Consider the following 24807-nt stretch of genomic DNA (forward strand, 5'->3'; position numbering starts at 1 on the left):
ACTGAGGATGGGTCTTTTTCAGGTTTACCGATGTAGAAAGGAGAGTTTTCTGTCCTTGCGAAATCCTCCACATACGAAATCCCCAAAGGCGCGATGGGAGTTTCACCAACTCCCCGGATGATGTTTCCCACCAGCACAAAAACCCACATCAAGGATCCAGCCTGTTTTCGACATTCTGGGCATAAAAGAAAGAAAGGAAAATCTCCATGGAGGATTTTTGCCGGTAATGAAATACTTTAATGCTCCCCATTCATCCGTAACCAGATGCTCCTGGCAAGGTTTACTCGTTCCTGTCCCTGAATTCAGAAGTTAAATCAGCTGATTGTGTGGCATATTGTTTTACTTCCCCCATACCTGTGCTAGGGCAGAAGCAGAGAACCTGTGGCCTCCCAGAATGTTGCTGGACTTCCATCATCCCTTGCCTGTATACCTGAAGGAGCGTCTCCACCCCCATCGTTCAGCCTGGACACTGAGATCCAGCGCCAAGGGCCTTCTGGTGGTTCTCTCATTGCAAGAAGTGAGGTTACAGGGAACCAGGCAGAGGGCCTTCTCAATAGTGGCTTCCACCCTGTGGAACGCCCTCCCATCAGATGTCAAGGCAATAAGCAGCTATCTTATTTTTAAAAGATAACTGAAGGCAGCCCTGTTTAGGGAAGTTTTTAATGTTTGATGTTTTATCGTGTTTTTAATATTCTGTTGGGAGCCGCCCAGAGTGGCTGGGGAAACCCAGCCCAAATGGGCAGGGTATAAATATATATAAATATATCCCACCCATCTGGCTGAGTTTCCCCAGCCACTCTGGGCAGCTCCCAATCGAGTGTTAAAAACAATACAGCGTTAAATATTAAGAACAGAGCTGCTCGCAATGAGGGAACCGCCAGAAGGCCCTCGGCACTGGATCTCAGTGTACAGGCTGAATGATGGGGGTGGAGACGCTCCTTCAGGTATACAGGACCGATATACCTGATAATAATATACAGGTATATTATTATTATTATTATTATTATTATTATTATTATTATTATTATTGCCAGTGGGGTCATGCTGACTGTGGCTGGTGGCATTTGGAGTGCAGGAGCATCTTGAAGCCACAATTTCTCCATCTCTCTCCTAAGGAGGTCACTGCCAATCTGGCTTCCATTGGCTTAGCATACCCTCCAACATTTCTCCAATGAAAATAGGGACGTTCTATTCCATGATAATAATTTTATATATATATATATATACCCTGCTCATCTGACTGCCTTGCCCTCAGCCACTCTGGGTGGCTTCCAACATATATAAAAACATAACAAAGCTTTAAACGTTTAATATTTTTTAAAAAAAACTCCTTTCAGATATCTTCTAAAGGTTGTATCATTATTTATCTCCTTGGCTCAGGGGTCACATAACTCCATACCCTCCAACATTTCTCCGATGAAAATAGGGATGTTCTAAGGAAAACCTGCACATTCCAGGATGAAATAAAAAAATGGGATGGCTTCTGTAAAGCCAGGACTGTCCCTGTAAAATAGGACACTTGGAGTGTCTGAGTTATTTTATGGGGTTAAGTCTTCAGGCGGCAAAATAACCTGAGCCCTGCAGTGAAGCCGTTGAATCACACACAAAGAAAATATGTGTGCTGGTGCTATGGCACTGTCTGTCCCCGCACCCATCCCAACTCTCAGCCACCAGTCACACAGGAAGGTAGGTGAGAAATATGATTCAGTTCTCATTTAAAGTCGACCTAACCAAATTCGCATTTTCTGAAACAATAGACTGAATTTTGCAGGGCAGTTTTCCAGCCAAGTGATATGTTCAAAAACACATTTACTGTGGTAAAGTCTGCATATAAATGCATACATCAGTGACTATGACATGCAACGATGCAGTCTTTTAGGGGAAATGGCATGTTCAAAATGTATACATTAGGCAAAATTGTGCAGAAACATGTGTATGTATAGCAGGAGAAATTAGCACAAAAATGCTGGATTCTCATGAGGACATTTTTTTAAATTAAAAAATGCAAACGGGTGTAGAAATGTGGAGAGCTCAGCTGAAGACTGGAAAAGGCTGGAGAAAACAAGAGAAACCCAAAATGGCAGATTTGGCCATCCCTAGACGCAGGTAGAGTAGGAATCAAAAACACGAGAAAAGCTGACATCTACAAAGGTAATACAGTGGTACCTTGGGTTACATACGCTTCAGGTTACATACGCTTCAGGTTACAGACTCCGCTAACCCAGAAATAGTGTTTCAGGTTAAGCACTTTGCTTCAGGATGAGAACAGAAATCGTGCTCCAGCGGTGCAGCAGCAGCAGGAGGCCCCATTAGCTAAAGTGGTGCTTCAGGTTAAGAACAGTTTCAGGTTAAGTACGGACCTCCGGAACTAATTAAGTACTTAACCCGAGGTTCCACTGTACAGTAGAAAGAAAGACAGTGAGAAATGAATCTAGGAAGGAACCTCACCTTCTGAGGGTTGTTCAGTCGCCATGGAAAACTGGCTATGATTTGCAAGGCAAACAGCTATGGTTGAAGAATTTTCAGATACAGAAAGAGAGTTTTCATAGCGGTACCTGTGGAGTCAGAATAAAATGAACACATGAAATGAGTGTGGCTCATTTGCAGACCATTTGCATTGCATGCAGAAGGTCCCAGGTTCATTCCCTGTTGTCTCCAGGTCTGGTAGGGAGAGATTCTCTGTCTCAGACCCTGGAGAGTTCTTGCCAGTCATGAATAGATAATACTGAGCTAAACAGATCAATGTTCTGATGGGGTATATGGTAGCTTCCAATGTTCTTGTGGCTACACATTACAGAAACAGATCGGTAGTTATGGGTGATGAGAGTAGCATCCTTTTATACAGATTTACTCAGTACTTTTTTCTGGGGGGACGCAGGGGGACACATACTCCTAAGCATTTTGTGAATCTTTGTACTTTTGTCCATTTACTGTATTTATTTTTCCTGATTTGAACTATAAAATGGTGATTTTCTTGAGTCAAAATGAAAGGACCCCTAAACATTTTTTAAGGGGGAAAAACTGGATTTACTGATCAGCTATGTTCAGGTGCCCATCTTCCAGGAAACCTATCTGGTAAAACCAGCACTGCATTTAGGATGGCATGGACAGTTACCCCCATAGGTGCCAAATCGAGGGGGTGCGAAACTGAGAAGATCCATAACTGAGAAGATCCCTTTGGATGATTGGCTGCAATGATCTGTTGGTAGTTCCACATGCTTTTGCATCAGCCTTCAAAAACCACCTGTGCAACTCCCTGCATTATGTGCAAACATTCCATAAACTGTATTGGCCCAAATATAAGATGCACCCACAAATAAGCTGCAACTTTAAAATTCAAGGCTTATTTGTGGGTGCGGCCCACCTCCCAGCACTACTGTCCTGAATGGGGGGTGGCTGACGCCCTGCTCCCTAAGCCAGCGCCAGCGCTTGGTTCTGAGCACGCTGTGCACCTGCTTGCTTCCTGGCACTACCTCCCCAAGCCAGCGCTGGCTGCCCCATCCCCTGTTCAGGGCGGTAGTGCCGGAAGGTGTGCGTGCAGAGCTCGGTTCTGAATATAAGCCGCACTTTAACTTTTCACAGTCAGAATTTGGAGAAAAAATACGTGCGGCTTATATTCAGGCCAATACGGTATTTTCTCTTATGATGTGCTGTGTTCTGGAACATTGTTCATTCTCTCTGCTTCCATAATCAAACTGCTTCTGTGCTGCTAATGCAGCAAAAAGAACATGGGAGGCAGCAGTGGTTTGTCTTCAACTTGGGGAGCGCAATCCATTGCTCACAAGAGAGACGGATACCAACAAGCATACAACTTCCCCCCAAAAAACTCGTATTAAAGATACCTTTCTAATAACGTCTGCAAATGCATTTCTTAAATGTTTACACTGATTTTATACAAATACATACAACTCTCCCACCATCAAAACACTATTACAATTAAAATCTTATTAATCAGAGGCCCCTTACTAACTGTTTCTGCAGATTTATTTCTTAATTCTTCTCCTTTAATTTGATGTTCAGGTGTGCATGGGATGAATGGGGTGGGGTTGCATATTCCGTGTTATTTCAAGGAGAAGGACCCAAGGTTCCAACAGGAGCACATAGACAGGTATACCTCGGAAGTATGAGTAATGGGATTTACCTTCCCATCAAGAAATGAGGTAGCGCTATCAGAAAACATCCAAAACCCATAACTATGCAACCAATAGCGATCATGCATGGTCTGTGGAGTTTTGATCCCAAGTAGCTCACAAAAGGTATCACCAGCAAGTTGCCTGTGGAAATAGAGAACATAGACTATCATCCGTCCAAAGTTATTCACTCTTCAGTCCCATGAGTCTCAGTAGGAGAGTTAGGCAAAGGCAGTCCAAGATATTTGGCTGCCCTAAACACCTCATCCAATTGCTCCCCTTGAAGTTTCCTCCACAATCTTGTTGGATCCAGGATGGGGATTCTGTTTCTTGTGTGCAAGCAGGACCCGAGTGCAAGTGCACTTTCCCCTCCTGCAGTTTCCAGCAATTCATATTCAGAAGCATACTGCCTTTGAATGTGGATGAAGAACATAGCAGTCGTGGCTACTAGCCATTGAATGAGCTAATAGTGTTCTCCTAATAAGGCATTATTCTCACGCTTTGTAACAATTTGGTGACAACCTGTCTGACTCTCGGAGAGAGTGTTTTGAGCTACCAATTACTCTGGATCAATTCGGGTCAATCCAACCTGCTCCAGAACAATCCAGACTTTCTTCAACCTGATCTGGATTCATCTCAAATTGTCTCAATTCAGTTCAAGGTTGGGCTTTTCTGAGTTGCACAGTCCTAGCATGTAGCTCACTAAAGTGAGCTTTCATTTCTTTTCTAGAACAGTAGCTCTATTGGTCTGTTGTACTAATCTTTTTATACACCCTGCATATACTTTTGAGAGTGATCCCCCATCATTCTCAATGGGATTTACTTCTGTAAAGACTTGTGTAAGTTTGGGAATGCAAGGTAGCCATGGTGAAGATAAAAGCAGAGTGGTCTTTATTCTAGATACTTCAGAAGACTTTTGTCTCTAGCTCCACCTATCATTGCTTTGATTCTGCCAATCAAAGGCATGTGGCCCTCAACAGGTTACAACTGAAGGGATGTGGACCTTGCCAGGAAAAAAGGATGTCCACTATTCCTGGATTGGTCTTTCTATGCATTTAGACATGCCTGTTGAGCTATGGTTGAATTCTCTTCAACCTTTTCACTTGCATACCCATTTCAAAGCTTCCGTTTATCACACCGACCAATGAGGCAGGGATGTTGAACCGCCGTTCAATCTGTGTGAGCATGCTGTTCATGTAAGCCCCAGACATGGTCTTGGCGAGATAAGCAAAAGATAGCGACACCAGAAAGACCTAGAAGAGAATGTGGAGAACTCATTAAATCAACAATAGGACCTTGTTAGGTGGATTCAAAGATCGTCAAGCTCTTGAAATTGCAAAATGAAGGCCTGGTGTAAATGTTATTGTGCACTTTAGGGTGGAAAGGTATGGAAAGGGGCAAGAATATTCACATGCTCCACCTCTGACTCCATCCAATCGTAGCCAAATGGAATGAGGTTAGGCACATGCACACACAAATCTTGCAACACTTGCAAATCTTGATGGTCAATGTCATGGGCTGGGTGGATGCAAAGGAGTGGTGGGAAGCACCAGCTGGGGAACCCTCAGGGGAAGAAGGCTTAGAGCCAGGGGCAGAAAATGAGTGGCCAGAGGGAGAAGAGGGAGCAGAATGGGAGGAGGAGGTGTTAGAAGTTGAAGAGGCAACAGGGTTTAGTGAGGAGGAAGAGACTATGGCAGAGAGCAGTTCAGAATCAGAGGCAGAAGCAGAGGGGGGTCAAGAGGCAGAGAGGAGGCACACTGCTGAAGAGGCCAGGGAATCTCCCCCTCCTGGTGTGACCAGCTCACCTCCTCCCAGAACCAGAAGAGGAATGAAGAGGGCAGAGCAAAGAGAGACAAGGCGACAGAGCCTGAGGAGGAGGAGCCTTCGAGAGTGCTGGGAAAGTGTGGCCCTTCAGTTCTTGCAACTTTCTCCTTGAGGCAAGACCTAATGGGAAGAGTTGCTGTGATCACAGGGTTTCTTTGAATAACTTCACTGACAGCAGTGGCTTTATTTCTGACCTGCTCCTGACGGTTGGCAAGCTCTGTGAGTGTGAGTGTGCATGTGTATGCAATTACCCTTTTCTCTGTGCATGTGAACAATTTCCATAGGTGTATGTGAAATTGCCCCTTTCTTGGTATGTGATTGCTTCATTCCCCATGTGTGTGATTGCCCCCTTCCATGTGTGCATGCAAAATTACCTCTTCTTCTCTCTGCGTCTGATTGACCCTTTCTCTCTGTGTTATTATTACCCCTTTTCCTGTCCTCTCTAACAGGACACTGAGAACGACCCTGGATCTACTTGACACAAAGTGAGAAACAACAGTGTCATGTTTAATCCCAAGACTTAAAGAGGCCATGGAAATTCAGTACTGATAAGCCTTAATCCCATTAGTTCTGCTTGGGGCCACAGACAGACCATAAACCTGACACCCAGAATGCAATTCAGTCGGCTGTCCTTCTCTTCCTTTATCCCATGCCTATGGAGTCGATGCCAAGCACTTAAATCTCGAGAAGCGGTGCCCTTAAGGAAACCGGATAAACTGTGGTCTTTGCTCCTTCCTCTGGTTTTCTCATATAAACAAATTAAAGGATAAAAGGGGGAGGGATTAAAAGATGAGCTAAGGCTTATGGACACAAATGGTTAGAAGCCCAACTTTTATACTAAACAAGTAAATCCAGCCTGTGCCTACCTGCCGTCTTACTTACAACCAGTCTAGGGCAGGCATAGTCTTGGCTTCAGTCTTGCACCATGTAAAGGAGGCAGGCAACACTAGGTTGAGGTGGCTCCATCTACAATTGGTTCTGGCTCCATCTATTCCCTGCCTTCCACCCCATTGGTCCCAATGGGAGCAGCCTACCATATAAAGTAAGAAGGACCACAGCCAAGGTTCCACCAACTTTTGCCTCTGGCCCTGCCAACAATCAGCATGTGGCTCATGGGAAAGTTACCAATCAAAGAATGTGGCCCTTGGTTGTGAAGAGTTCCTCACTCCTTGTCTATCCAATGTACGCGGGTGGTCGCAGGTGGCGCTGTGGTCTAAACCACTGAGCCTCTTAGGCTTGCCAATCAGAAGGTCGGCAGTTCAAATCCCTGCGAGGGGGTGAGCTCCTGTTGTTTGGTACCAGCTCCTGCCCACCTAGCAGTTTGAAAGCACGTCAAGTGCAAGTAGATAAATAGGTACCGCTCCAGCGAGAAGGTAAACGGCGTTTCCGTGCACTGCTCTGGTTCGCCAGAAGCGGCTTAGTCATGCTGGCCACATGACCTGGAAGCTGTACGCCAGCTCCCTCGGCCTATAGAGCGAGATGAGCGCTGCAACCCCGAGTCGGTCACGACTGGACCTAACGGTCAGGGGTCCCTTTACCTTTACCTATCCAATGTAAGGGCTGGTTAGCAAATGCTGCTTGATTTATGTTAATACAATTACCATTTTCCTCGCTTGCTTTGCTCTTGAATTGTTAATGAGTATCTTAAATTAGAATCTTTGGGTTGACTGTTCTGCTTCATGCTGCTTAATTGAGATAGGAGGGCAGATAACAGGCGTCTGCCTTTCTCCCCTTTAACATGCCGTCGGATCCAATTTCTATGTGCTCAGGTATTTGGATAATGGTCACACAACCATCTGTGTGTAAATTGTGCAAAGGGCATCTCTTCTTTGCAAAGGAGGCGGAAACTCAACAGTATTCATTAATTTACAGGATTTAAAGGAAAGTCAACCAACTTTCCTAGGTGCTCAGCAGTTTTCTTAAGGGGTCTGTGCAGATCCATCCACAACGAATGAGTTTTTAATTGACAAAAGAATCATAGCATTTTTCTTACCTTCAGCTTGGTCAGACAGAATATAGATGGCTCCTTAGCTCCTCTCATTGTGCTTTTTGAATCGGCTGCAGGATCTTCCTTGTGGTTATTTGTATCTGTCCCAGCATCCTTTTAAAGGAAAAGATGAAAAGAAGCGTACTGGTCATAACAAGACTAAGTTTAAAAATACTATAGAGTGGTATGCAAAAACAGTTTGCGGGAAGGGTGATGGGGTACACAGCTAATAAACTACATTCCCTGCATGTGGGTAGCTATTGTTTACTGGGTGGGATGAAGTGGCAGGGAAGTCAGCGAGGTGCAAACCCATCATTGAAGCCAATCCAATGCTCCCGCCAGTGTGTTTGCACTGTGATGACTTCCCTGCCACCTCTTCCCTCCCGATAAGCAACAGGGACTCATCAGTCAGACAGCTTGCATATACAGGAAACTGCTTATGGATGCATGGTGCTTTCAGTTTACCTACCTGGAAATAATCTACAGTGACGTCTGAAAACATGCATAGGATTGGGTTCTTAGGCACACCTGATGTACGTAGGACACAGAGAAACTATTGATCTTGGTTCATGCATAAATACCCATACAGTGGTACCTCAGGTTAAGTACTTAATTTGTTCCGGAGGTCCGTACTTAACCTGAAACTGTTCTTAACCTGAGGCACCACTTTAGCTAATGGGGCCTCCTGCTGCTGCCGCGCCGCCGGAGCACGATTTCTGTTCTCAACCTGAAGCAAAGTTCTTAACCTGAAGCACTATTTCTGGGTTAGCGGAGTATGTAACCTGAAGCGTATGTAACCTGAAGCATATGTAACCTGAGGTACCACTGTAATTGACAGCAAGCTGATAGGTCTTTAATTTCCTTGGTCATTGGCTTGAATCTTTTTAAAAATGGGCATGACTACTACTACTACTCTCTTCCAGCTAGAAGGAATCATACCAGAACTATTTATTGTAGTAAAAAAGGGCAGCCACCAATGTTGGTTTGCTTTTATAAGCTACAAAGGAAGACAGCCGGTCCTCAGGGCCTCACTTGGAAAAGTGCCAATTCTGCAGATCAAAGAGATTGTGTGGACACATATGGAGTAAAATGATCCTTTGAGTAAACTAATCAAATCATTATTCCTGAATATGACAATATAGGGAAATAGAGATATATAGCTAAACACATTGGGTTATATCCAACTACTCAAAGCAGACCCACTGAAAATAATGAACCTAAGTTGGCCATATCCATTTATTTCCATAGGTCTACTCTGAGTGCCACTAGCATCAGTGACAACCCATTGATTAATGATGCCACTCAAAAACTAGCGCATTCATAAGTCAACTCTGTAGTTTCATAATTCTTCAAAGCTTTGTGAGCCCTGATCCAATGATTTTTTAAAACGTTTTCTTAGTTTGAAACAATGAGATTATGAGCAAACAACATGAGATCACAACCGATCATAAAATGCCATGATACCGTGATGCATGTGTCTCAAGTTCAAGGTCTCCAGCATCTCTAGGTTGGGCTGGGTTGCATCTAACACTGTGAAGGCAGAGTTTTGCTTGCCCAAGGAGACCTCCAGTTCCTCTCCTCCTGCTGCCTGCTTCCACAAACTACTTCAGAGGGTCCCAGAAACTGGACCTGATTTGGAGGGTGCATGGAGGGGTGGAAGGGGCAAATGATGAAGAGAGCATTCCATCGGTCTGTTGCACCAGTGGAACTTCAGCGATGGACAGTGCCCCCTGTCTGAAACCCTGCCAGAATATTGTTGCATGCTACCCCAATCTCCAGGCAGTTTACAATTCCAGAGCTTCCAGGCACTTACCCGGGATTCGGTTTCCCCGGAATGAGGGCGATGGTAGTGTTTTTAGGCTATATAGTTTATTTACACACATATACAACCTTAGCCTATGAAGACCCTGAGGCCCCAAGAAGGTCTTGCTTTTCCCATAGCCACAGCCTTGGATTCAAGCATAAATCAAGCATGTCTCTCCCGCTCTGGTTTCTGCCTGCATCCTTGCTTCTAGCCCAGCTCTCTCACACACACACCTCTGGCACAAAGCCACTTCCTTTGTTACCCCTACTTAGAGGACCATTAAGTCACCAAGGAGCTGGCCTGGCGATTCCAACAATTGTATCCTCCATTAGATTTTAACCCTTGCTGGATTCAGGAATTAGAAGGGGCTGAGGCATACAGCCCCAAACAAACACATCCTGTCCAAACTCACAAGAATCTTGATGAGACAGCAGGTTGGCTCAGTATAAGGCAGCTTTCTCTGTTCCTAATTTCCATCCAAGTTTATGCCAGTGGATTTGTAATTCAACAGGCACATTGCAAATTATACTGGGCTCAATGTGTCCATCACTAATCTTAATATGTGCGCAGAGACCCCCACCCAGAAAGAGACAGGAAATATGCTGAGCTTCAAAGCATGTACACTGCTGAAACAGCTCTATTTTCTCCATGTCTTGATCCTGCAGGTACCCCTGACCATTAGGTCCAGTCGCAGACGACTCTGTGGTTGTGCGCTCATCTCGCTCTATAGGCCAAGGGAGCTGGCATTTGTCTGCAGACAGCTTCCAGGTCATGTGGTCATGATGACTAAGCCGCTTCTGGCGAACCAGAGCAGTGCACGGAAACACCGTTTACCTTCCCACTGGAGCGGTACCTATTTATCTACTTGCACTTGACGTGCTTTCAAACTGCTAGGTGGGCAGGAGCTGGTACCAAACAACAGGAGCTCACCTCCTCGCAGGGATTTGAACTGCCGACCTTCCGATCAGCAAGCCCTAGGCTCTGTGGTTTAGACCACAGTGCCACCTATGTCCCTGATCCTGCAAACTCTTGCCTAAATAAGCACACCAAGATTCTTTATTCTGGATTAAAATACAAAACCCACGTACATCTCTGGACTCAATACATTCGAGATCCCCCCCCCCTCTCTCAACAATACAAGTTCATTCTCTTATTTAGTCCAAAAGCATAACGGCTTCTGCTGGCTTTTCTGTTTGCTGGGAGCTGCTTGACGTAGGAAGAAGAGGAAAAGGAAGTGGGGTAGCTTTATTTAAGGTTAGGGTCAATTACATTCCTTGAAAAGAAGTGGGGAAGTTTCAGATCCCCCTGAAAAAGATGTGAGGTGGCATCCCATAACCCTGCTGTAAGGATAATAGCCTATAATGGTCAGGGGAGGAGAGCTAATGATTGGGAGTTAGTTGGCCATCTGTCTGTTGAGTTTGAGCGATAAGATACCTATCAGAGCTGGGTGTTGGGAAGGGGAGGGCACTAGATTGTGAATGAGAATCAAACAATGTTGTTGTTTAGTCGTTTAGTGATATCCGACTCTTCGTAACCCCATGGACCAGAGCACACCGGGCACTCCTGTCTTTCACTGCCTCCGGCAGTTTGGTCAAACTCATGGTGGCTTTGAGAACACTGTCCAACCATCTCGTCCTCTGTCGTCCCCTTCTCCTTGTGCCCTCCATCTTTCCCAACATCAGGGTCTTTTCCAGGGAGTCTTCTCTTCTCATGAGGTGGCCAAAGTATTGGAGCCTCAGCTTCAGGATTTGTCCTTCCAGTGAGCACTCAGGGCTGATTTCCTTCAGAATGGATAGGTTTGATCTTCTTGCCGTCCATAGGACTCTCAAGAGTCTCCTCCAGCACCATAATTCAAAAGCATCAGTTCTTCGGCGATCAGCCTTCTTGGTGGTCCAGCTCTCACTTCCATACATCACTACTGGGAAAACCATAGCTTTAACTATACGGACCTTTGTTGGCAAGGTGATGTCTCTGCTTTTTAAGATGCTGTCTAGGTTTGTCAAACAATAGTTTCCACTTTAGAAGAGACAGGAGAGAGGAGGAAAGAGAGATGATGGCTGAAGGCAACTTGAGACTGCAGTGCCAATTTCTGGGGAGAAGGTCTGCTGGTTTGCAGGAGAGACAGCTGCTTGTTCAAGTTGTTATTATCGGTATGTAAAGCTCTTAGCAACTCGGGACCAGTTTACCTTACCCACTCGACTGCTTCAATCTGCAGAGCTGGTTGCAGGTGCCAAGTAATACTTGCTCTGCCTTTGTAAAGAATCAATATTTCCATGTGGCAGCACCTGCACATTGGGACTCCCTGCCAACTGTCAAGGCAGGAGTCAGGAGCAGGTCAGCAATAACTCAATGAAGTTAATTCTTTATTCAAAGAAACAAAACAGTTCAGGCCGAATGGGCATAGCAAATCCTCCCAGTAGATCTTGCCTCAATGAGGCAGTTGCGAGGACTGAAGAACCTCACTGTCCACAGCTCTCTAAGTCTCCTCTTCCCCCAAGTCCTTCCCAAGCAACCTGAGACCTCTTTTCCTTGTCTGTCTCTGATCCTCCCTCTTCATACCTCTTCTGGTTCTGAGAGACTGGGGGCAGGGTAGATTGTCGCAGCAGAAGGGGGTGACACCCTGGCTTCTTCAGCAGCCTGCCTCATCTCTGCCTCTTGGCTTCCCTCCTCTCCTGCTTCATCTTCTGATTCTGAACTTCTCTCTGGCACAGATTCTCCCTGCTCACTAAACCCTGTAACCTCTTCAATTCTTCTCTCTCTAACCACCAATCTCCAGCCTCTGAGTTTTCGTCCCTTGGGAGATTCCCCTGCTGGTTCCTTCCACCACTCCTGTGCATCCAGCCAGTCCACAACACCAACTGACAACAGGTAGGTGTACTCTTTTTTGGCACCTGCTAAAACTATTTCTGCTTAGGCAAGCCTGCCCAGCTACGTAGATTGGTAGGGCAGTGTTGGCTTCCACTGGCACTTTCTCTTCCCAAGAGTGTAGAGCTGCCCCAGGAACTGCTTAGAGAGCAGGGCAATACTGTTCTCCCCAATGGAAAACATCAAAATATTACACATATACCTTAACAGTTTGGCCGTAGTTGAAAGATCTGCACTGTGCACTGGGGTGGGCAACCTTTTCCAGCTTAGGCTCAATGGGTGGGGACTATGGGCTTGTCCCACACCTAGAAAGTGTTTTTTTTTTCCCCATTGACTCCCACTTTCTATACAGTGGTACCTTGGGTTAAGTACTTAATTCATTCCAGAGGTCCGTTCTTAACCTGAAACTGTTCTTAACCTGAAGCACCACTTTAGCTAATGGGGCCTCCTGCTGCCGCTACGCCGCCGGAGCACGATTTCTGTTCTCATCCTGAAGCAAAGTTCTTAACCTGAAGCACTATTTCTGGGTTAGCGGAGTCTGTAACCTGAAGCGTATGTAACCTGTAGCGTATGTAACCCGAGGTACCAGTATACATGGGTCCAAGTGGTTTTGCTTTTGCTCAGCCACCATCCCCTGGGAAACCCATTCTTTAGCACTAAATCAGAACTAACAGCAATCTGCAGGGAAAACCGGCTGCTCTTTGTCCAATTCCGCACTAAAGATCAAGTTTCCCGGAGGGAAAGCAGCAGGGCAAATGGAGGCGGGAGCCGTAAAAGGAAGCAGATTTTGGTTGAACATCAGGCAAAATGTCCTATGCTAAGAGCTGTTTGGCAAGGCTCTCCTTCACTCGAGATATTTAAGTGGCGTCTGAACAGCTGTTTATTAGAGGTGCCATTCCTCCATCATGCATAGAAGGCCCCGCACTGAGCACAGAGGTAATTTTGGGGCAGCACAACCAGTTCACCCACACTGAGCGCCAAGCGGAGAGGGCACCTGCGAAGCATTTGCTTGGCTACAGGGAGGAGGCGTGAGGGCTCTATTAAGGTCCTAGAGTCCACCCATCACCTTCCCAAAGCCCAGGTGATACTTGCCCAGCATTGGGAAGGAGGTCAGTGGCCTCTAAGACCCTACCAGAGCCCTCAAACCACCTTCCCAAAGTCTGGCAGGGTGCAAGGACGGGGGGGGGGAGGAGCGCCAAATTTTGGGCAAGCACAAGGTGCCATAGTACCAAATTCCGTCCTTGATGTGCAGAGAGTTGTCTATGGTGCTGTGATCCTCTGATTCGATGGCAATGCCTTGCAGAGGTGTACAGTTTGCCTCTCAGCAGCTTCAAGCCCCCTTTACACACACACAAAAATGATGACTGGCATTTTGCTAGTTAACTCGATGCGCCCTCAAGTTTACAAACCGAGTGCTGCGATTTGGACCTTCTGGCTGTTCCTTTAGGAAAAGTTTTAGGTGCAACATGGGAGAGATACCATGCCCCCAATCCCCTGCCACACATACACCATCCCCATTGCAGCGTCGGTTATGAAAATCTGCTTGCCGGAAAATACAATACACAAAAGTCCTGCGAGCTCCGTGCCAAGGAATGCTTTAAAAGAACGTCAGGTGTTTTATTTCCCTGAACTTCTGGTTACACAATTATTTTGGACGTTTCTTCAGGTCATTAAAGGGAGCAGCATTTTCAGAATGCTTGTACAGTGCGACTCTTTTAATCGCTTGATCTGTTAGTTCAAAGGGAGCCAGCAAAAAAACTAAAACAAAACAACAACCCAAAACATGCTACAGTCTAGGATTTGATGGCATGCAACCTAAAGGCTTTGTGTGTGAGAGTTAGAATCTTGCAAATCCCAACATTCTTTAAAATGTTTCTTGAAAAAGGACTCTTCTATTCCTTTCTAGATAAATGTAACATCATATATTCCCTGCGCCAAGCAAGCTTCCCATCTCTGCATCAACTCAAAGCTCTGATTGTTTATTTTTAACATTCCCATTAGATGACTTTTCTCCCCATTTACAATTCTGATCTTCCCTCCCATCTCTTTGCGTCTGGTGGCATCTTTATGGCTTTATTGCTATCCATACCTCGGTGATCCTGTTAGTGGCAAATCCATTGGCTTCTCTCCTCAAATCTAACCCATATCGGAGTTTCTTTTGGGATGAAGCCATTGCAGTTTTGGAGCAATGAAAGGATCTCTTACGAGAGACACAAAACCAAGACAACGGGGGGAAAGAACAGGACTGAATGTACTTCTTTCTTAGAAGAAGTCTAAGTGAAACTTTTGTTATATTCAGCAGTGACCTGCTGAGCGGAAGAAAGAAACAAGAAACAGGGGGACCTTGAGCCAAAATAAATAACCCAGAAAACTGCCCCATTTCAAGATATGGTCATATCTCTCTTTACAGCTCTCCTCTCTGTTCTTGCAAGTGCGTTTCAGACAATAAACTAGACACAACCTTGGATTGCCTACCTTGATGCTATCACTCATCTTGGCTTCAGTTTCCATTTCAGACCAGGATCGGACCACACACTACCTGAATGTCTCCTCTGCTCTCTCTTCCTTTTTCAGCTAAGCTTGTAAAAAGACTTGAGTCCTGGGTAATTCCCTAAACAATTTTAATCCCTGCAGGTCTTTGATTACCTTGAGTTCTGGCCAGTCGACTGCCATTAACCCCTAACAGGATCCAAAATGTTGCACTGATGTGCTCATTAAAGGCAAAATATGTACACAGTGAAACTGAGATAATGAACACTGGCTCCTCTAGATGAACTGTTTAACTGAGCATTTGTTTTGCTTTGCTTGCATAAAGCTCGCACAGCAGTTGGAGTCCAGGGGCAACCAATATGGTGCCTTCTGTTGGACTACAACTCCCATGAGCCCCGGCCAGCATGGCCAATTGTCAGGGATGACGGGAGTTGGGGTCCAGGCATCCTTTTCATGATGGCACCAGGGCACATATACAATCTTGCTTTCAATACAGTTTTTACAACTCTTGCCTCTGTTTTATTATAAAATGAAATAATAATAAACTTTACAAAACCCTAAATTTTTGCATCCGCTAAAAATTGTTGTATAAAGGGGTGAAGGGACCCCTTACCATTAGGTCCAGTCGTGACTGACTCTGAGGTTGCTGCGCTCATCTTGCTTTATTGGCCGAGGGAGCCAGCGTACAGCTTCCGTGTCATGTGGCCAGCATGACTAAGCCACTTCTGGCGAACCAGAGCAGCGCACGGAAATGCCATTTACCTTCCCGCCAGAGTGGTGCCTATTTATCTACTTGCACGCTGACGTGCTTTCAAACTGCTAGGTGGGCAGGAGCAGGAACCGAGCAATGGGAGCTCACCCCGTCGCGGGGATTCGAACCGCCAACTTTCGGATCGGCAAGTCCTAGGCTCTGTGCTTTAACTCACAGCGCCACCCGCATCCCATAAAAATGGTTGTATACATGCTGTTTAATTTCAGACTGGGGTATGATGTCCTGCAGCTTCCTACTGAAACAGTGGCATAGCATTCGTTGCTGGCACCCAGGGCAGGTGTGCAGGCACTCAGCAGGGGGTCACCACTGCCAAAGCAACCTCACCCCCACTGGAGCAAAACCGGGCCAAGCTGAACCGTCTGCCCGCCCACACAGGGGGGAACCTGACTGATCAATGTGGACCTTAGCAGGCAGAGAAGAGCATAGGGCCACACTACACTGGGGGCGCTTTCTTGGGGGCGCCGGGTTCACCCCCCCTCAAAATTTGTGCACCCAGTGGCATGACACTCAGGCACCTATCACGCTACGACGCTGCGCTGAAATCCTAAAAATGGTCGCACCACAAATGCTCCAGGTTTTTCTGTGGTTTCGCTTTGGTTGTGCTATAGCTCCCCTTCTGACAGCAATAACGTAATAAAATTGGGGAAGCATCGCAGAACATCTAATAGAGCAGGATGGTGTGTGTGGACGGTCCATTATAAATCCACCGCAGCTGTGCTGTTATGATGTCAATGGCATTTTGCAGAAGACACCCTCAAAAGAACCACAAGTCCACAGAGACCTTACATCTGGATGAGGGTGGCGCTGTGGTCTAAACCACTGAGCCTCTTGGGCTTGCTGATCAGAAGGTCGGCGGTTTGAATCCCCACGAAAGAGTGAGCTCCCATTGCTCTGTCCCAGCTCCTGCCAACCTAGCAGTTTGAAAGCACACCAGTGCAAGTAGATAAATAGGTACCGCTGTGGCGGGAAGGTAAACAGCATTTCCATGCACTCTGATTTCTGTCATGGTGTTTTGTTGTGTCAGAAGCGGGTTAGTCATGCTGGCCACATGACCCAGAAAGCTGTCTGTGGAAAAACGCCAGCTCCCTTGGCCTGAAAGCGAGATGAGCACCACAACCCCATAGTTGCCTTTGATTGGACTTAACAATCCAGGGGCCCTTAACCTTTTTACCTTATGTCTGGTCTTTACTAAGTATTCATTCTGATTTGGTTACAGAGCAGTTGCAGCGCCATCACCCTGCATCCGGAACTCAACCTCATTTGCCTGCAAGTTTTTTTTTACAAACCTTCTTGTTAATCATTCATCAGTCCCACACTTTGCAGTGCATTTCCCCATCACTTTTCCAAATGGCAAAAAGTTTGTTTCTTTCCCTTTTTTCAAAGCAAGTTTATTGAACTTTGCAACAGAGCTTTAATCCACCTAAAGTTCCAAGAAGACCCAGAATCCTTCAAGCAAAATACTGCCAGTCTGGGGGCACCTGAATTCGCCGCTGGACCCCTTTGTGCAGAACTCATAATGTGGTCTCCCAGGTTAAGGAACCTATTTGCAGGCTTTCCTCAGTCTACAGCAAGGGGGGGGGGTCAACCTTTGGCTGTTCAAGGAGCCGCATTAGCTCTTGGGAAAGTTTCTGTTTGAGTGTGATTGTTTAAACTATATAACTATGGAAAGCTGTGTTTTGAGCCCCAACATTTTAAATTCTATTATCTCCCCACCTCCAATACACACCTTTTTGTGTTTGCTACCCTGGGCAACTTTGCAAAGAAGGGAAGAATATGAAAGGAAAGAAAGAAATTGGTGCTAGCTAGTGGTAAGATTTATTTATTTTATCAGAGTCTTTCTACCCCTGCTCCTTCCTGAAGCTCAAAGTGCATGGCAGCTTAACAGCACCATGTATACTATAAAGAGTAATGCAAAACATAAAAGAGAACCATCCCTCCATGACAAAACAGGTGTTTATCCACAGACAGCTTTCTGGGTCATGTGGCCAGCATGACTAAACCGCTCCAGAACACCGTGACAGAAACCAGAGTGCACAGAAATGCCGTTTACCCTCCCGCCACAGCGGTACCTATTTATCTACTTGCAGTGGCATGGTTTCAAACTGCTAGGTTGGCAGGAGCTGGGACAGAGAAGAGTTTGGATTTGGATTTGATATCCCGCTTTATCACTACCCGAAGGAGTCTCAAAGCGGCTAACATTTTCCTTTCCCTTCCTCCCCCACAAGAAACATTCTGTGAGGTGAGTGGCGCTGAGAGACTTCAAAGAAGTGTGACTAGCCCAAGGTCACCCAGCAGCTGCATGTGGAGGAGCGGAGACGTGAACCTAGTTCACCAGATTAGAAGTCTACCACTCTTAACCACTACACCACCCTGGCTCCCAGAACTGCCAAACAGCTGAAGGATCTGCCAGTCAACAGAACAAGAACAAGGAGTCCAATCAAATAAGTCTGGGCATGTGAGCGAAGCAAATGGGAGGATCCAATCACTCCCATTGCTTGAGCCAGCTTACAGCTTGCTATGGTCACACAGCAAGGTTTGATAAACTCCTATCCACTCTTCCATTGAATAGGCCTTGGGTTTATTGGCCGACATTCAACCCGATGCACGTACTAGGCCAAACGCCCCAAACGACTCAGATATTGACCGCATATTATCTTAAATCCGCTCACCTGCCTGGAACAAATGCCAGTAAGCCAAATTGCTATACACTACTCCAGCCTGAAAGGGATGCAGGTGGCGCTGTGGGTTAAACCACAGAGCCTAGGGCTTGCCGATCAGAAGGTTGGCGTTTCAAATCACCGCGACAGGGTGAGCTTCTGTTGCTCGGTCCCTGCTCCTGTCAACCTAGCAGTTCGAAAGCACGTCAGCGTGCAAGTAGATAAATAGGTACCGCTCCAGTGGGAAGGTAAATGGTGTTTCCTTGCGCTGCTCTGGTTCGCCAGAATCAGCTTAGTCATGCTGGCCACATGACCTGTAAGTTGTACGCCGGCTCCCTGGGCCAGTAAAGCGAGATGAGCACCGCAACCCCAGAGTCGTCTGCGACTGGACATAACGGTCAGGGTTCCCTTTACCTTTAACCTTTACTCCAGCCCTATGGGAAGCACTCAGCAGTGTGGAGTAGGTGAAATCAAGGAAGAAGAAGAAGAGTTTGGATTTGATATCCCGCTTTATCACTACCCAAAGGAGTCTCAAAGTGGCTAACATTCTCCTTTCCCTTCCTGCCCCACAACAAACACTCTGTGAGGTGAGTGAGGCTGAGAGACTTCAGAGAAGTGTGACTAGCCCAAGGTCACCCATCAGCTGCATGTGGAGGAGCGGGGAAGCGAACCCGGTTCACCAGATTAGGAGTCTACTGCTCTTAACCACTACACCACACTGGCTCTCCAGTGCAAGGCAATCTGTGTCCCTACCCAAAAATCCTACTCAGTCCCCTAAAAGAAAGGGTAGCTAGCAAACCCCACACTGCAGAAAGGGTGGGAGGGTGGGTGTCCAGAAAGGAAAGAGGGGGGGGGAATGTGGATTAAATAGGCTTAAATAGCCTAAGTGTCACTTCTCTCCTACTGGGCAAAATGCCCCCATGTGGTGCCCAGACCGCTCCCCTATAGAAGATAACATCTCTCCTACATTTCTATGATTCCTCTTCTTCCAGGGGTGGAGGGTGTGGCAAATACGTTCGCCTCACCCCACCCCGCCACCAACAGAAGAATGGGAAGGGAAATGTGGTAGACTGTCATAATCTCATTATCACTGTTTTATGTGCAAAGCTATACAGTGGTACATCAGGTTAAGTCCTTAATTCGTTCCGGAGGTCCGTTCTTAACCTGAAACTGTTCTTAACCTGAAGCACCACTTTAGCTAATGGGGCCTCCCACTGCCGCAGCACCACCACCGCACGATTTCTGTTCTCATCCTGAAGCAAAGTTCTTAACCCGAGGTACTATTTCTGGGTTAGCGGAGTCTCTAACCTGCAGCATATGTAACCTGAAGCGTATGTAACCCGAGGTACCACTGTCTAAGCTGCCTAATCAAGACCTCTCATAAGCAGTGTACACAATAAAACTGTAGATAAAACACAGCTGTAATCTGCAAAACTATTTTGTCTGTGTGCATGAAATAACCACTACTAAAACACAGATAAAATCTGTAAAATTTTCAAAACAAATATGGGTAAGTCACACGTAAATTGATCACTGCTATTAGTTAATCAGGTACACCTTCATATGTTGCCATTTAACAGGAAATCCATTTGATTACCTCTTACTGTTTCTGCTCTCAGACCAGGGCTAGGTCTCTAGGGGGCTTGTCACGATTCCCCCCTCCATATTCTGCCAACCTGCCCCATTTTGGTGCATTTCAAGCCCCTCTGGCTCCTCTTCCCCCCTCCACCCTATCCAAGTCCACTTTGAGCAGATGGATGCAACCAATCTGAAAAAGTCGACAACAGGGAAAGGTGCCTCTTGTTGAAAAATTAAAGCAACAAGGAGGTCAGGTTGGCATGCCCTAGGCCTGGCAGTGCTACCTGGTGTAGCTTGAAGCTGCCTAGAGTAAGAGAATCAATTTGCAGAAACATCACTTATTCCAGAACCCACAGGATTCTGTACATTTTGCACTGCAGACAGAACCCTTCAAAAACAGGGTTGCCAAGTTTTTAACCAGACCGTGTAACGAAACCTGTAACAGCACCTTGGCATGAAGAAATCTAGCTGACGATCGTGTTCATCTCTACACCATGGCAAGCTGCACCGTTTTCTGATTTCTGCACGCCAAGTGACACAGTCAAAGGCAGAAGAGCTGAGATGGCCCTTTTTCTTGCTCTGTCAGCAACCACACTTGAATATTAAAACAAACCCACACTCAAGATCTTTAGTAAAACAGATGCTGTCATTCACTTACCGCTGTGACTGTTTAGGAACATGTGGAATGATGTTTCCTGATTTTGCCTTTGATCTTTTATTTCCCAACGTGTTGAAAATTAACTAGCATGTGGCGGCCATTATATGATAGGCTTCTGTCAAATATTTGCAGCCTCACATTTTAACTTGCTTCGCTCTAGCTGAGTAAATAATGCCAATGTGGTTCAGTGGTCTAAATCAGTGAGCCTCTTGGGCTTGCCGATCAGAAGGTCGGCGGTTCGAATCCCCGCGACGGGGTGAGCTCCCGTTGCTCCGTCCCTGCTCCTGCCAAACTAGCAGTTCGAAAGCACGCCAGTCCAAGTGGATAAATAGGTACCGCACTCAAATGCTGTTAGCCCAAAGATGGAAAGAAGCAGCAGTCCCGACTAAAGAAGAATGGCAAACCAAGTTAATGGATTATGCTGAAATGGCGAAACTAACTGAAAGTTCAGAAATCAACATGACAAGAATTTTTTTTAAAAATGGGGAATGTTTATTATGTTTTTGCAAATGTATTGTAAACATTGGCAGGATTTTAAGAACACTTGTAATTTTAGAACTAGTATAGTAAATCTGAGGTTAGAAAAAAATTGGAGTAGAAATGACATGCAGTTGATAAGAAATTTAGGGAACCTAGAATAGGTGGGGAGGGAAGTCAGGGGATTCAGAGAATCCCACTTTATGGAATTGATATGGTTTTATGTATAATTATCTTTGTTTATGGATGTTATTGCATTTGTTACTGTCTGTTTTTTATTATATTTTGTTACTCTTGTTGAAAAATTAATAAAAATACTATTTTTAAAAAAGATAAATAGGTACCACTGCGGTGGGAAGGTAAACAGCGTTTCTGTGCACTGTGGCTTCTGTCATGGTGTCCCGTTGTGCTAGAAGCGGTTTAGTCATGCTGGCCACATGACCCGGAAAGCTGTCTGTGGACAAACACCGGCTCCTTTGGCCTGAAAGCAAGATGAGCGCTGCAACCCCATAGTCACCTTTGACTGGACTGAACCGTCCAGACGTCCTTTACCTTTACCTTATTGTATGGAGTATGGCTCTGCAGTATGGGACTTTGGATCAGCCCTCACTAGGGCTAATCTGCAGCTGACATGACCTGCAACTGGGCCCTGAATCAATTCAGTGGGAGGGGGCAGTTCTTCCTCCACTGTCTCCCAATCACACATTTTATTTGGGTTTTTAAAACACAGAGGAGGGGGTGGGGAGGCTGGGAAAGAAGGGGACGCAGGGTCTCCTGCCCACTACTTCACCAGGGCAATCCCTGCAGGGAACATGCTGGTGAAGCATGGTCCTCCATTCTGCCAAAGCACAGTGCAAGGCTGTTTGAAAGCCTTTTTGCAAACAGCCCAGCCCAGCTTACAGCCTGCCTCTCCTTCCCCTCTGCTGCCTGCCCACATTGCCTTCTGGCAGTCTGGAGCCGGAGTGATCTGAGGCTGTCCTCCCAACTTGGTTAAACACTTGGTTAAACCCTGGTTCCACCTAAATAGGCCCAATTCAGTTCAGAAGTTAAAGGAAACCAGTGCCACTACTTAATGGCTATAATTGACTCATACATTTCAAGTGCACATAAACAGCTATCTGGGTCATAGAAATCTTCTTCTCACACATCATGGGTTGGCAGTGGGGTGGACTAGATGACATTTGAGGTCCCGTCAAACTCTATGATCCTACATAAATAGGAAATAAGGACTTCCCCTTATTGATATGATGCTGGATGAGCATTTTAAGTATTTTAAGTTTTATTCATTTTTTTAAAAAAAATATGGTTTTAAATTGCATTTATGCATTGGATTCTATTTTGTCATTTGAAGGTTTTCTATTGTATCAGGTGGTTCATAAATGTAAATCACCATTATAGCTAATGGCCTTTTCCTCCCAGGGAGAATAGCAGGTTCAAGGGACATTAGCATAACTACTGAGCTTCAGTTTCAATGGGCAAAGGTTGGGGGGTGGAGTTGTGGGGGCAGGGCAAGCCGGCCAACTCCCCTTCCACCTGTTAAAAGGCACAGGACCAACCTTGGCTATCTGAACTTTCACAAACACACAAATGTAACTGACTTCCTGTCTAACCTGAGTTGGGTGACAGCTGATAGAAAAGGCTCCTGGAACCATGTCTTGATTTGTAGCAATGGGCATGTGTGCCATTGGCAGATCGAGCGGCTGTTTAAGTGCAGCTCCAGTGACTGGTTGGAAAACCGGGAGCCATAACCACAGGCCGATACAAGGCATCAATGAGTGGTGTCAAAGGTGAAGTTTGTCAAGCATGTTGCATGCCAGGGGAAAAAAACACAGAACCTAAACAAACAAAACAGGAAGGGTTTTAACAGAGGTGCTCCTGCAGAGGGCATTCCCCTGAGTGCGAACAGCTGCATGCCTGATCACCCAACCTGACCTGCCCCCTGTATACATAATGTCCTTAGCAGTTAGGAATTTGCAGTGGTTGTAATTTTCATCAATGGCCAAGGCTGGTGCAGAACACAGATATGGAATTTGATACTTCAGTTGTTGCCAGTCTTTGAACATGTATGTTTGCAATTGCTTTCATACATCTTATTTGTTTTTTGAATTTCTACACTGCCCTTCACCCGAGGCTCATGGTCTGCAGATATGGCATTTTATGCCTGCAGAAGCGGGATTTTATTAGCAAAGGGTCCACTGCCCCAAATAAGAAGATTTCTCGATTTGGTTTTCTCTCAGTTTCTCTCTCTTTTTTTCTTCTGGTCTATTGTTCAGTCCTCTATGTTTCCACTTCAGTTTCTGCATTTTTTTTAACGCTTTCACAAAAATCATCAGCATTTTTAGTGAAAATATCCCCTAATACACAAGTGTTTGTATGTAATTCTGGCTAACGGAGACCTTTTTGCAAAGCGATTTCCCCTGATACAATGAATTTACATTGTGGTTTTCGCCAGTAACATGAATTCATAAGTACCCTGTGCCATTTTGCACACATTACTAGGCTGCGTTGCAAAAGGTGGAGAAGCGCAGAATTCGAAGGAGGCTGTGTTTCAGTTTGTGTATTGTTTCACACTGTGCAAATAAGGTAAGTTTGCCTTTAAACATGAATTGAATCAATTTCCTCCCTCCAATCCCAAACCTCCTACATTCATTGTGCTTTACCTGTGCTGCTGTTAAAGGCCCTCTGCTTCTGTGAACCAGAGGTCAAATGTGGAATGGGTGAATCTATCAAATTTGTTTTTCCAAGTTCCTCATTTTCCTATCTTCACAATCATCAGTTTAATCATCAGTTTAGTTTTCTATATTGGTTTGTGTATTTTTCTTAAGTCTTCATGAAATTTTGCCAGCATTTTACTGCACATTATTCCTGATATACATATTTTTGCATGCAGATTTGCATACTTTATGTTTTCCCCCAATACAAGCATTTCCCCCTAATACAATGCATTTTCCCATGTTATTTTCATAAATATATACATTTATGCACACTTTCTCCTAATGCATGCATTCTTGTACAGACCGTTTGGTTGGAGAACTACAATGCAAAATTCAGAGAAGTGTGAAGGCTTCTTATATTTCACTTTACATATTTTTTCCCCAGAAAACTTTAGGGAAGCTTGCATTAAAATGCAAATGAAACTGAATATCTCTTCCGACATACTGGCAGCTCTCCTAATTAGATTGTCTAAATAGGGCTTAAGAACATAGACCATAACCACCTGTAATGCAGCAATATGCAGCTGTCCCATTTGGGGATCGAACCTGTGCATTTGGTATTATAAGCACTATGATCTAATCAACTGAGATATCCTTGCTTCCATGACAATAGCCTTTTGGATCAGGCCAGTGGCCCATATAGTCCAGCATTCTGTTTCCATAGTATTTGTTCCCAAAATCCGGTACGGTGGTACCTTGGAAGTCAAATGGAATCCGTTCCGAAAGTTGGTTTGACTTCCAAAACATTCAGAAACCAAGGTGCGGCTTCCAATTGGCTGCAGGAAGCTCCTGCAGTCAATCGGAAGCCGCAAAAGCCGTGCTGGATGTTCAGGTTCCAAAGAATGTTCACA

At 45.5% G+C, this 24807-nt stretch overlaps 1 protein-coding gene across 4 annotated transcripts in view; it reads right to left on the minus strand.

Moving 5' to 3' along the window:
- Window positions 1-20818, minus strand: part of LOC128422860 (solute carrier organic anion transporter family member 1A2-like) — a 44668-nt gene extending 23850 nt beyond the window's left edge. For 2 of the 4 annotated variants that reach the window (XM_053407457.1, XM_053407455.1), the window contains exons 1-6: window positions 14700-14823; window positions 7948-8055; window positions 5242-5383; window positions 4142-4274; window positions 2449-2555; window positions 29-175 (exon numbers count right to left, since the gene is read on the minus strand). In XM_053407457.1, the coding sequence (XP_053263432.1) occupies window positions 29-175; window positions 2449-2555; window positions 4142-4274; window positions 5242-5383; window positions 7948-8055; window positions 14700-14783 (721 nt within the window). In that variant the 5' untranslated portion in view covers window positions 14784-14823. Of the gene's footprint in view, window positions 1-28; window positions 176-2448; window positions 2556-4141; window positions 4275-5241; window positions 5384-7947; window positions 8056-14699; window positions 14824-15085; window positions 15198-20765 lie in introns of those variants that run through there. The other 2 variants (XM_053407459.1, XM_053407456.1) reach the window with 2 other exon arrangements.
- Between the last annotated feature and the right edge of the window lie 3989 nt (window positions 20819-24807).

Source organism: Podarcis raffonei, chromosome 10 (genome assembly GCF_027172205.1).
Source record: "Podarcis raffonei isolate rPodRaf1 chromosome 10, rPodRaf1.pri, whole genome shotgun sequence".
NCBI lineage: Eukaryota > Metazoa > Chordata > Lepidosauria > Squamata > Lacertidae > Podarcis > Podarcis raffonei.